The 13,247-nt window shown below is 42.1% G+C and overlaps 1 protein-coding gene across 1 annotated transcript; it reads left to right on the top strand.

Annotated features, from left to right (window-relative positions):
* The first annotated feature begins 4,343 nt into the window (after positions 1-4,343).
* On the top strand, positions 4,344-12,954 carry CDC23 (cell division cycle 23). Its single transcript, XM_071443695.1, has 16 exons — positions 4,344-4,481; positions 4,949-5,021; positions 5,905-6,042; positions 6,314-6,356; positions 6,718-6,823; positions 6,910-7,042; positions 8,021-8,198; positions 8,285-8,382; positions 8,601-8,682; positions 9,253-9,406; positions 9,535-9,654; positions 10,009-10,084; positions 10,360-10,421; positions 11,285-11,363; positions 11,462-11,581; positions 12,460-12,954. Exons 1-16 carry the CDS (start codon positions 4,372-4,374, stop codon positions 12,628-12,630), a joined length of 1,743 nt encoding a protein of 580 aa, XP_071299796.1. The 5' UTR covers positions 4,344-4,371; the 3' UTR covers positions 12,631-12,954.
* The last annotated feature ends 293 nt before the right edge of the window (positions 12,955-13,247 follow it).

Here is a 13,247-nt window from a genome sequence, read left to right as displayed (position 1 = left end):
GAAAAAAGCAAAATCAAATCAAAAGCAAACCTAGGTGACTCCCTTTACTTCATCATCTTGCTCAGACATTAGTTAGGGTTTCTGCTCTTGAGCAGTGATGATGATATTCATCAACTTTCATAAGCTGCCCATAGCTGCCAAGACAAGCTATTCTTCAAGGTAAATTCTACAAAGCTATCCAGAGTACCAACATCTTCAGAATATTCGTGAAGATGTCAGCCACACCCTTTTGACAACCATCCACCTTTGTTTTGCTTTTGTTCTCCAGTACATAGAGCTCTACTTTGCACTGTGCCTTCATTTGCCTCACAGGAACTTATATGCAGAAAACAGAACATTCTTTTCTGGAGATTCACTGGTTTTATAGCAGGTATTTAAAGAATTGCTTTTTCATTGATGCAGTATGCAGAAAATGTTAAATGCTAAGGTTCAAAAGAACATCAAAGAAACACTGTGTTTTATTTGAAAAGATCAAGTTGATGATGACATCCTTCCTATTAAATATATATCCTCTCAGTAACACTCATGCTAAATGGAAATGCTACCTAGCATTCTGATTTTGTGTAGCATTGAGCAACTGTAAATCCCCTCCTACAATCAGGAAGAGCTGTGGGTACCAGGCATTTAGTTATTTTGCAAGGTCAAAACTGTATAAAATGGTACTGCCTTAAAACATAGCAATGGATTGCTGTTCACCATGAAATATCCTCCTCTTTTCTCAAATGGAGAATAAGTATAATGAAAAGGGGGGGGAAAGTGCCTGGACACACCAAATATAAATAAGGATTTTCAGAAAGAATTTGTAAGTTTCCTGACTAGAAATCTGTTCTTACTTGCTCAGTAACAAAGCTCACACATAAAGAAACTAGCAGCAGCTTTTTTACACTTTTTTTTTTTTTTTTTTTTTTTTTTTTTTTTTTTTTTTTTTTTACCAGCAGCACTATTTACTTCCCTCCTTCAGGGAGGTTAGGGGAAAAAAAAATCATTGCATATCAATGACTTCTACTTCTTCCAGCATAAGCTTTCATCAATAACAAAAGGGGCAGTTCTGCCTTCCCAAATTCACTTGCCTCACTCTTGACTTCAGTGGTCACAAGAAAAAACAGCAATGGATTTGAAACCAAATTAGTTTTTCATTACTGCCTGGGTACATAGTCATTAGCACTGAAGGGAGGATGACAGATGTAGGACCAACCTTCTCACCGCACGCTTGTGTCAGACAGCAGTGCCAGTAGAGCCACAGGCTGCAGGATCTCAGCAGTGCCCAGGCTGCTCAGCAATTGTAGATTCCAGCTGCACGTGTGGCAAAATGATCACTACTCCTTGTGTTGTATGCAGACTCCCTTCTCCTCCACGACTTCAAGGATGCACAGCAGCACACTAAATACAACCCAATTAAACAAATTCCTAGTTCCTAATGTTCAGCCTAACCATAATTTTGACAACTGGTTAAAACAAATTTCTTGGTCTCCTGAAAAGGAAGCAAGTCCATGCTCCATTACATAGGGAACTGCAGTTTAGCAACAACATGAAGGTTCTTGAATAACAGTATATTAAGTGTCTGCATGATTCTTTAGAATCTCACTGTGATATCCAGAGGTCTTAGTGGGCAATATGCTAAGCAAATGGTACATGCTGGTTTTCTCAGAGCATATGGGCTAGATATGCACGCCTAACTGCCACTACTTCCAAGCTCATCAAAAGCTGCAATTAAACCAAATCTCCTAAAACTAGAAAATACATGTCATGAGTCAATGAATTTTTCAGATATGGAGAAGTGATTCAGACATAATAAACACTTTTGCTGCATTAGTCCACAGCTCTCAAAGGCATTCAGAGGCATTTTATATCACTTCATCTCAATTAACCTCCCAAGAAAACAACTGAGATCTGAACAAGAGGGAGAGGGGGGAAAATGACATTATTGACTACACAATAGCCTACTGTGATGTCACAATGCTATATTAACTGAGTCATAGGCAGATTTCCTGGAATTCAGGTCTCCTACCCTTTGAAACTATCCCCAGTTGGTGCAAATTTATTATTTCGTCTCAATTTAAATCAAGTATAAATGCTTTCCCTCATACTTTAGAGTCACGTGGTTTCCAAGTTTTAACATGAATGATGTCCCAACAGACTACAAAAAGCAAAAGTGGGAATTGTGTTAACTATGCTAAATGGGGAATACAACCAATAGTAGAAAATAAGTTCTTATAACATCAGACTTCTCAGTGTAAAATTATACAGGAAACTGTAATCATGGTTGATCTTCTAAAAAGTTAAAAACCACAGTTTTACAGCATCATAATAAAGAAGTTCAATTCTCTAACTGCCAACAGATGAAATGAACTGTATTAGCAAGACACTTCACTCGGTAAAGACCACTTAACAGGACTTCATCGAGATTTACTGTAGATTTGAAAAAAAAATTCCTTTTAAAGCACCTACACAACCCATTGGGATGATGGACACAATTCCCACCCTTCCATCACCGACATTCCTTGTTTTTGTCAGTATGTTTCTCGGAGGGACTACAGACAATCTCATCCAGGTAGCTGTGGAATAACAAGGGGCACAAGGTCCCCGCTTCCTAGAGCACCCAGTCAGTACTGCTCAGTTAATCTGCATTTCCCCAAGATGCTATCTGTCTGTTTTCACGCACAGAGGATTTAATTAGTCTCCTGGCTCTAAATGCCAGCCTCGGGTGTTACTTCAGAGCCATCTATCAGAGGATGGGACGGCGGAGAGTCGCGGGTTGCCCGTTACGGAGACGCGGAACCGCCGGGCCCGGCCGAGCGCTCCTCGCCCGCCCCGCTGCTCGCGAGCGCGCAGCGCCCTCTGCTGCCGCGCAGCGGAACCACAGGGACCGCCTCCGGCCGCGGGAGCGGCCCCGGGACCCAAACCCGCTTTAGGGACCGAAACACGAATTGCCACGGGCAGCGCCGTGTGTCACCGCTGCCAGAAACGCTTTTCTTCCAGAGGAGCAGGCGCGTGAAAAGCTGGGTCGCAGTTGCCCAGGGCTCACACACAGGAACGTGACTCAAAGGGTATTTTGCTTAGATTTCTGCAAGAAGAGAAGTAGCACTTCGTGCATTTTTGCAGCAGGTTCAGTATTTTGTATTGAAATCTCACTTCAAACATATTGTCACAGTTTCCATTGGGAAAACAGCACACAATACCCAGTGGGCCCAAAACTGAAGATAAACAGACCTTAATAAAATTACTTCATACACCTCACACACACATACAGATTTCTTTAAATATTTTTTTTTGTATTCATGTAAAAACTGAACATCCTTATATTAAAACCAGCAGAGAATCACAGAATCATTTTGATTGGATAAGATCATTGAGTCCAACTAATGGACTCAAACAAATACCAAATATAATGTTTAGGAGCATAGAGCACTAACAGCTGATCCCTACATATGGAGAACATAAAAGAGATGGGAAGTACAACAAAAATGTGTCATCGAAAAAAATTCTGAAGCTCTTTTCACATGTGTTCTGAAATGAGGCAAAGAGAGAGAGAATGAGGTATAAGTTAGGATTTGTGTTGACTAGACCCATCTGTGTAGTAACAACAATAACAAAGAAGTTTTTATTTGTGTTTTGGACATATGGGCCGGCAGAGTAATAGAAGTATTTTCTGTCAAAGCTACAACTGAACTTGCAAAACATTTGGCTAAAATTAAGAAAGGGAAAAACCCATGTAACGCTAAAATTATACTTCAAATAATGGTCTAATTTGCTTTGTCTATTTGAAAAACCATTGAAGACTAAAAATAACTCATGATTTCCCACTTTAACGACAAACTGGGCATTTCCTATCTCTGTAAACCTTTCTGGAGCAATCTTAATTTCAGTAGGTGACTCCAGATGAAACCGTTCCAGATCAACGCACCCTTGAAATTTTCATAGTAGTCATCACTACAGTGAAGGCCAGTGGTAGCCTTAGACTCTATACTGGAGTCAGTGTAAAAATTAGTGTCATTCACAGCTCATCAAAAAACCAGAAATCTTTTACGATGCGACGCTTTTCTCTCCATCAGTGAACTTGCTGCCAGTTCAAACACAACCGGCCAATCAGGAGGCACGGCTCCTGCGCGCGGCCGCCACAATCGGCCAATCAGGCGGCACGGCTCCTGCGCGCGCCTAGGATTGGTCACGAGGCCTCTCGCACTCGCCCAAGCAGACGACTCCGTATAGGGGCGGGGGAGCGCAGTGCTCGAGGCTTTGATTGGCCAGGCCGGCAGGCGGGCACGCAGTGTGCGGGGTTGTGATTGGCCAGAATGGCGGAAGGGACTGTGATTGGCCTGGCTGGCGAGTTGGCACGCAGTGTGCGGGGCTGTGATTGGCCGGGCTGGCGCGATGGCGGCGACGGGCGGCGGCGACTTCTCGGATCTGCGGGAGATCAAGAAGCAGCTGCTGAGTGTGGCGGAGCGGAGCCGCGAGCGCGGGCTGCAGCACAGCGGGAAGTGGTGAGCGGGGCCGGGCACAGCTCGGCGGACCCCGGGCTAACATGTTCTGTGCCGGGAGGGAGGATGGGACGGAGCTAGGTTTGTTTAGTCTCGACAAGAGGAGGCTTGTGGGTACCTCATCATTTTTTGCAGCTCCCTGAAAGGAGTTTTTAGTGAGGTGGGAGCCAGTCTCTTCTGCTGTGCCTGCGGGGAGGGGACCAGAGGAAATGGCCCTGAGTTGAGATAGGGGAGATTCGATAAGATATTGGAAAATGTTTTTTGAATGTTCAGGTGGTCAGGCACTGAAATAGGTTTCCCAGGGAGGTGGTGGAGTCACTGGAGGTTCTTAAGAGGTGTCTGCATCTGGCGCTAGATGATGTGGTTTAGGGATTACGCTGGTAGTGCTGGGCCGACGGTTGGACTTGATGATCTCACAGGTCTCCTCCAACCTCGATGATTCAATAATCCTAATGCTCTCTTTCCCTCAGGGCTGCTGAACTTGCATTCGCCCTGGAGCCACTGCCACTGAGCGAGCTGCCGCCTCCCCCCGTGCTCACCGAGGTACGGGCCCAGGCTGTGCTCAGGGGGAAGTGGCTGTGAGCCCTAGAAGGTGCTGCAGCTCATGTGGGTGGGCTGTTTAATCTTAACTATGGAGGAAAATATGCGACTGCAATCTCCCAAATCCCACGGGCAGGAGTCAGCGGTGGGCTCTGATCTTGCCATAATGCTGGGAGCATCTTTCCATAGTGTGCTCAACAGGGCCAGAGAGCTCAATGTGCTTTCCCAGATGAAAGCATTATCTGTTGCTGTGTCCTAAATGAAGCACTCTGTAAGCCAAATTTGAAATCACATGCCTGCTAGTTTATTTTTATTCCTCTTTACTGAGGTCAAAATTTATTTTAATACAAATTATGTTTTGCCATTAAACTTGTGCTTGTTAGGACACAAGAGAAACAAGTTGTGTCTCCATCCCCACCTCTGCAGGAATACAGTAGAACTCATAGGTGCGTGTCCTGGTGTGTTATAGAAGTGTAACAAGTCATAAATGCATTTCAAGGTATAATTACCAAGGAAGTGTTCTCTTGTACGTTAGCAGATTAATATTCTCTTATATGGAATTCCTGAGCAGATTTCTTGTTTATGGTTTTTCATACTAATTAAACAGCTAAGCATTGCCTTCTGGCAGCTTGCCACAATTTGTTTCTGAAATCTCACCATTTATTTTAAATGTTCTTAAATAGTCTGTACTCGTTATTTGAGAACTCTAGAATCAGATCATGCAAGGGAGCGGAGGAACTTTTCTGATACTGCTCAAACCATCTCTAAAGATGGACAAACTACATTTTTAGCTTTTGGAGCAATTTCACTGCTATGTTTGTAACCATGATTTTCCTAAAGTATGTCAGAGCTTCTTGGGTCTTAAAACTCTTGTGTGTCCCTGCAGGAGGATGCTCGTGATCTGGATGCCTACACATTGGCCAAGTCTTACTTCGATCTGAAGGAATATGACAGGGCTGCCTACTTTTTACAGGGCTGCAAGAGCCAGAAAGCTTACTTCTTGTACATGTACTCCAGATACCTGGTAAGGTAGAAAAAGGGTTGCCTCCTAGCACTGAACTCCTCTGCTTCTGACCCCTCCCTGGCGTATATTATTTTTTTGCTTATTCTTTTGCTTGGTTCCTAATGACCACCTTGAAGTCAAAATTCTGTGGTGGGGTAAAGAAAGATAGGGCTGTTCTTTTCAGAACTGTGCTGTCTGTGAAAACTCCGTTTAAACACTGCTGCAAGTGCTGCAGCAAACACAAGAAAAACACTATTATAATATAATCTTGGATTTTATTTCTTTTCCACAGTCGGGGGAAAAGAAAAAGGACGATGAGACGGTTGATAGTTTGGGTAAGTCTCTGGTGTCAAGAAATGCTTGATGAGATAATGAAGCTTTTGCTGTTGACTCTTCTTGTAACTCATCTTGGGTCTATGGCTTTCCCCTCAATTTTTTGGATAATAGGTACTGTAACATGATTTCTTTCATTCTCTTTAGATTCATTGGCTAAATTACAGGTTGCAGATTTTCATCTCTTAGGGGTCCTCTTTTAAACTGGACAACCAGACTAAGCAATTTTCTTTAAAATGGGGAACATAAACACAGGCTGGGAAGCCGTCATGCCAGTGATAATTCTGACTGTACCCTAGACTTGGCATTGCTGTGGTGAGACTCCTTATTGAAAGCTAGCTGTGTGACTTTCTCTTCATGTAGGACCTCTGGAAAAAGGACAGGTGAAAAATGAAGCTCTACGAGAATTGAGAGTTGAGCTCAGCAAGAAACACAAGGCACAGGAACTGGATGGATTTGGCCTTTATCTGTAAGTGTTTGCATGTATTTCTTATATATTTGTGTGGATATGCAGAATTACATGATTCTTGTCAACCTGATACTTTTTTTTTGCAGGTATGGTGTTGTGCTGCGGAAACTGGACCTCGTGAAAGAAGCAATAGATGTGTTTGTTGAAGCTGCTCATGTTCTGCCTTTGCACTGGGGAGCTTGGCTGGAACTTTGCAACTTGATTACAGATAAAGAGATGGTAAAACTTTGGAGATACCAAGATGTGGTAACAAATCTCAAGAGTTTAGCCTGATGCAGTGAACAGTGTTTCTGTTTCCACAAGATTGATGTTGCCCACTGCTTCATTCTGTGAGACACTGTCAGACAAGGCAATCCATGACTGTAAATTATGTTGTAAAAGCCTCTTTATCTTCAATAGCTTGTCGTGCTGTAGCTTGAAAATCTTTATACAGGCACGGCTAATTTCTTATCATTCCCCCACAAAGTGGTTTAAGAAATTTCCAATTCATGTATTTTTGGAAGCAGTTGTCACTGTCAGGAGTTATCATCTTGTCACATGAAGGAGATCCTCCTAAGAGGTACCCCTTTTTTATTTTTTGTTAATCTGGTTCTAATTCCTCAGTTATTGAGCACTTCTCATTGCTTGAAAGGATATATAGAATTGCTATTTTCAAAGCTGAAAAGATAATGTACAAAGCCACATAGGAGGTGAATTGTATCAGCGAAACGAACTTCAGATATAAAACCAAAATAGATTATTTTTCTTTCTGTATAGAATTTGGGTCCACTTCTGGAATTCTTCAGTAAATTCTGGTTGATAAAGTATTTAAAACAGTACTTAAAAAACGTTTTAAAAAGTGATACAGAAGAGTGTTACCAATTTGTGGAAATAGGGAAGTGCAGTTTTGTTATATAATTTTGAGTCTGCTTACATGGTTCATTGAAATTAGTGTTATGATATTGATGTATAAACATAGGAAGAAAGTCTGAATTTAATAGCTGCAGCAAGAGCCAGGTAATGTCATATTTGAAGGCAATTTCTTCCCTGATTGACCAAATGGGTTTAAGAAAGCGACTGCAGGAAGGCCTCCTACCTCAGGACCATCTACTAAGTCATTGGAGGGAAGATAATGGATTCTTTGCAATGTGTACCTTGTAGAATACTACTGATTGTTATCTTTTCTGATTGTCATCTCTTTTCTTTGATTCTTGCTAGCTGAAGTTCCTGTCCTTGCCAGATACATGGATGAAAGAGTTCTTTCTTGCACACATTTATACAGAGCTGCAGCTGATAGAGGAAGCTCTACAGAAGTATCAGTCTCTCATTGATGCAGGATTTTCCAAAAGCACTTATATCATCTCTCAGATTGCAGTTGCCTACCACAATATAAGAGGTCAGTGACACTAAGTAGGAATGACCTCCTTAATGCAAACTGGGCTTTTATAGTTGTTGATGTCCCATACGCTGTTCTTTCATCAGATATTGACAAAGCTTTATCGATCTTTAATGAGCTGAGGAAACAAGATCCTTACAGGATAGAAAACATGGACACTTTCTCCAACTTGCTCTATGTAAGGGTAAGCATTCTTCCTGTGGCCTGTCCATAGTGATGGTGTTTGTTGGAGGTATGTTAAACACTGGTAAAGCAGCTGGTGCTGTCTGGCCTCTCTGAATACTTGCTCTCCTCTTCCCAACTCCATGGAAGAGAGGCACTGTATGCATTGCCATTTGCTTACTGCAATTTCTTTCAAAGCATAATGTACTCTCTCATTACTTGATTCTTTTGTTCCACTAGAGCATGAAGCCTGAGTTGAGCTACCTGGCTCATAATCTCTGTGAGATAGACAAGTACCGTGTTGAGACCTGCTGTGTAATTGGTGAGAGCCAATTCTTTAACATGTTATTTTTACATCTTATTTTGCTGTGTGTAGGCTGTGTGAGGGAATCTTGGAAACACTTGAGGAAGTGATAAGCTGGGAAGGCAATTAAAATCACCACTTTTTGAATTTGGATTCAGGCAGCCTGAAAATTAGACAAAATGAGAGAGTACCCTTTTCCCTCATTTCTCTCTGAAAGCTGCTGTAATAGTACTAGGGTAGAAAGTAGACCCATGTACCTAAAAATCTGTGTATAGTCTTCAAACTCCAGTAGAAATAGTTGTGTGTCAAGAGCAGGAAATTGATTTGTTAGATCATGACACGCCAAGGCAATGGAATCATAAATGGATTGGTACAACTGGAAAAGGATTGACCAGAAGACTGGTGAACAGAATGCTATTAGGTCTCTTGAGGTTTGAGTTAGTTCTCTCTTTATTAGGACTCTTTTTAATTTCTTAGTAGATAATGCACATTACATCATTTTTTCTACTTCTCTATTGGTGTTGGCTTTTTTCGTTAATTGGTTGTGGGTTTTAAAAAATTATTTAAATATTATGCCTTTTACTTTAGGAAATTATTATAGCTTGCGTTCCCAGCATGAAAAAGCAGCACTCTATTTCCAGAGGGCCTTGAAACTGAATCCTCGTTATCTGGGAGCCTGGACACTTATGGGACATGAGTATATGGAGATGAAGAACACATCTGCAGCTATCCAGGCTTATAGGTACCGCTCATGTACTGCACAAAATTGTGTTTGCTTCTGAAGTAGTATCTTCTATTTTTCCTTAGTGTTTTGCTGGACTTGGCTTTGATCCTGACTTTCTGCCTATTTCATCTCCTTTTCATTGACAGGCATGCAATAGAGGTGAACAAAAGGGACTACAGAGCATGGTATGGCTTGGGGCAAACCTATGAAATCCTCAAAATGCCGTTTTACTGTCTCTACTACTACCGACGGGCCCACCAGCTCAGGTAGGGTTGAGAATGGAGCCATGTTTATCGGTCTTCATTCTGACCTGGTTGATACTGGCTAAGGAGTTTACATGCAAGAACTAAGTTGGGGAAGGAAAAAAACATCTGTGCTTTGTGATGTGTGCAGTCCCACTGTTCCAAATCCTCTTAGTTGTGTCAGTTAACTGTTAACAAAAGCTTTGTCAGTTAAATGTTGAGGGTGACTGGTTGGGAGTGAGAGTGATGCTTTATGCAAAAGACATGACAGACTGCCGGGTGTAGATTATTTTTTTCCCTTGACCACCCCCCATCTTCTCCTCACCCTGAGATCAGCTGGCAGTCCATTAAACTACCTGAAGAATTGCTCTTTTACAGACCAAATGACTCTCGTATGCTGGTTGCTCTAGGAGAATGCTATGAGAAACTCAATCAGTTGGTGGAAGCTAAGAAGGTGAGAACTGATGTGTAAGACTAGGGTGTCTTCCAGAACACTGGGTGAAATTGCAGCAAAATTACATAGCTAGTGCTACCTAAACTCATTGGCAGTTACAGCTGGGGAAGTACTGCTGCAGTATAACTAGAGCAGCTGATAAATAAGGAGTTGTCTACAGATACATGCCCCTTTTGCTGACAATCCCTGTAATTTTTTGTTTCTGATTTGCATGCTGGATTCATGAGCTGGACTAATTTTTGTGGCATGCTTCACTGACTTTCCTTCCTTGACAGTGCTATTGGAGAGCTTATGCTGTGGGAGATGTGGAGAAAATGGCACTTGTGAAACTCGCCAAGTGAGTATGTACCCTCACTGAACTGTCACGGTTGTGTTAAATGCAAGTCACACTTTGATACCCAATGATAAAATGTAGAATGTAAACAAGTGGAATTGCTGTTAGCTAATGTTACTTTTGGAGCTGTGTAAGAATTGGTATCTTTAGGGCTGTAGTGACTGCAAATTTTGGTGTCCAGCTTTATCTTTGTTTCCATCGGGATAACTAGAGAGAATGATAGCATTATGTGGGTTGCAAATGACTTCTGAATCCTGAGGTGTTTTGAGCATGTCGTACTAGCAATTTTATTTGTTGTATTGCAACTTAAAAGCAGACCATGACAGTACATGATGTATAAAATTGTAGTTTGGTTTTATTTTTCCTTTCTAGTATATAGCTGTGACATTGAAAGAGGTCTAATGTGAATACTGTGACATCAGCACTAATTTTTTTTTGGTGGGGATAAAGTAGTATAAAGTGGGAAAAGTGAAGAGGGGAAAAAAAGGGGCAGATGAAAAGTGAAACTGCTGTACAAATTTGGATTGTAGCAGGGGAAGAAGGAGCACTGGAGGAAATAGTGAGTAAGTAGAATGGCAAAGGTCTGTTAAGTTTTAAAATGCAACAGAATATACCAAGGCCCGTGCTTTGGTTGTCACTGCTTCTAGCTGTCTAGTCACTGTCTGACTGCCTCTCTGTCTGTCAGCATGAATGCAAACTGGACCATCTCCTTCCACAAGGGGTAGTACATGTTGCATGTCCTGCAAATTCTGAAGGAAAGGACCTGGCTTTAGTCCAGGTCAGGGTGAGCATGTACATTCTCATAGACCGAGAAGGTCTTCAACAGGGCAGCCATGTTCCAGTGACCCACTTTTTTCCTTTTGTAGGTTGCATGAACAGCTGAATGAATCTGAACAGGCAGCTCAATGCTACATCAAATACATCCAGGATATCTATTCCTGTGGGGTAAGAAGATAGCTTGGGAATAAAAGGAGAAGTAAACATGGTGTACAGCTACTTTGGAAGGCACTTACAAATGATGTTTTTTACCCCACTCACTGTAGGAGGTAGTGGAGCACCTGGAGGTCAGCACTGCATTTCGTTACCTGGCCCAGTATTACTTCAAATGTAAGCTTTGGGATGAAGCCTCAGCATGTGCTCAGAAATGCTGTGCCTTCAATGATGTGAGTACCTGCGCAGTCTTTGGTGCTTCTTCCTTAAGGGATCTATGACCTTGACCTTGGCTCCCCTCAGAGTAGAAGGAGTCTTCTATGAAGGAATAAGGGCTGTCTGCCATACAAGTTACATCCTGAATGGTGGTTGTCATCTATGCCTGATCAGTTATGCTGAGTATGGTTGATAAAAGTCATGGAATGTGGTGTAGATAGTGAAACTGAACCATTCCTCATTGGAATTCACTAAGTAAAAGAATTTGAAGCTTCACATGGCAGTCTTAAAGCTGCTAAAAATCTTGGTGTTAGTGAAATGGTCTCAAACTCCCACACACTGTGTAGTGGTGGTACTTTTAAAACCTTTTTCCTCATCTTCTGTGTGTAGACGGCGCAGAGAGCATAATAGTACTTGGGTTTTGTGTGCAGCTTCATACTCTGTGATGTTATGTATCTGTAAGTGGGCAGTTCGGGATTTTTAATTTCAGCCTAGTGGTAGACACTAACCATGAGTGCAGGGTGTTTGGCCTGTCCTTGACAAAGCTGCCTGGACCTCTCTACAACCTGAATTCACCTTATTTGAAGTTTTCCCAATCTACTTCTTGCTGGAATATTTAGACAGCTTCAGTGGTTGGTGGTTCTGTTCTCTGAAATACGCAGGAAACACACCAATCAGGAGTAAAAGGAGGAAAGACTAAAATGAAAAAAGTGACTTACCTTAACATTTCTAAGGAGCAGAAGAAAAAAGAGTTGAGAATGGCTTTTATAGCTTGTAGCCTTACAGAATACTTACTACACAAGCTACTTTAAGTTACACTGCTTACATACTGAATTTGACCCAGAAACCATCCATTCATAGTTGTATTGTTCTGTTTTCTACAAATTAATTTCAGACTAGAGAAGAAGGAAAAGCCCTGCTGCGCCAGATCTTACAGCTTCGCAACCAAGGAGAAACATCATCCACAGATGTTGCTGCTCCCTTTTTCCTTCCGGCATCATTGTCAGCCAACAACACTCCCACACGTCGTGTTTCCCCTCTCAATCTGTCTTCTGTAACACCATGAACAATTCTGATACTTCTAACTTGTGCATTGGATGTGACATTGCAAGTGGGAGATGCAACCACTTCTTTCTAGGGAAATGCCTCCTTTTGTTGTTGCCCTCCCATAAAGGGAAGGAGTTAGCAGAGTCCACAGCTGAAGAGAGATGGGCCCCAACAGGGAAAGGGGAGCCTGATGTGAAAGTGCCTGAACTGCAATGTGAGAACCTGCTCTACTTCTCACCAAGTCATTCCAGTCAGAGGGCAGACACAGGACTGCTAAGTGAGGCATTGGGAAGAGCTGTCTGCTTGAGTTAAAATACATTTTAAGTTTGATTCTGCTAAGTTACCTCTGGTCTTTACTGCACTTCTTTGGAGGACCTCTTAGTGGTATCACTGCTGTCCTCATCAGAAACTGTTACCTACCTATCTACGTAATGACTTTTGCTTGTCTTGAACTACACAGCAGTAGAATAGGCACTTAGAGATAGTCCCATGGGTATGTTAAAGGATTGGCAAATGTCAGAGGAATCCCAAATAGCTACAGGTGACAGCTGTCTGAATTCTCACTGTAGATCTGATGGATAGTTTTGTCTTTCAGTAGAAAAGCAGTTGGGATAGCACAATTCAAAAATAATGAAG

This window comes from Agelaius tricolor, unplaced genomic scaffold (assembly GCF_023055355.1).
Source record: "Agelaius tricolor isolate 1412-34295 unplaced genomic scaffold, bAgeTri1.0.p SCAF_18, whole genome shotgun sequence".
NCBI classification, from domain to species: Eukaryota; Metazoa; Chordata; class Aves; order Passeriformes; family Icteridae; genus Agelaius; species Agelaius tricolor.
This window is presented reverse-complemented; position numbering and strand designations above follow the sequence as displayed.

Bases quoted from the DNA above. Each gene is read 5' to 3' on its own strand.
- CDC23 (XM_071443695.1), top strand. From the start codon at position 4,372: ATGGCGGCGACGGGCGGCGGCGACTTCTCGGATCTGCGGGAGATCAAG. The intron at 5,022-5,904 runs GTACGGGCCCAG...GTGTCCCTGCAG, and splicing joins CTCCCCCCGTGCTCACCGAG to GAGGATGCTCGTGATCTGGA. The intron at 9,655-10,008 runs GTAGGGTTGAGA...GCTCTTTTACAG, and splicing joins CGACGGGCCCACCAGCTCAG to ACCAAATGACTCTCGTATGC.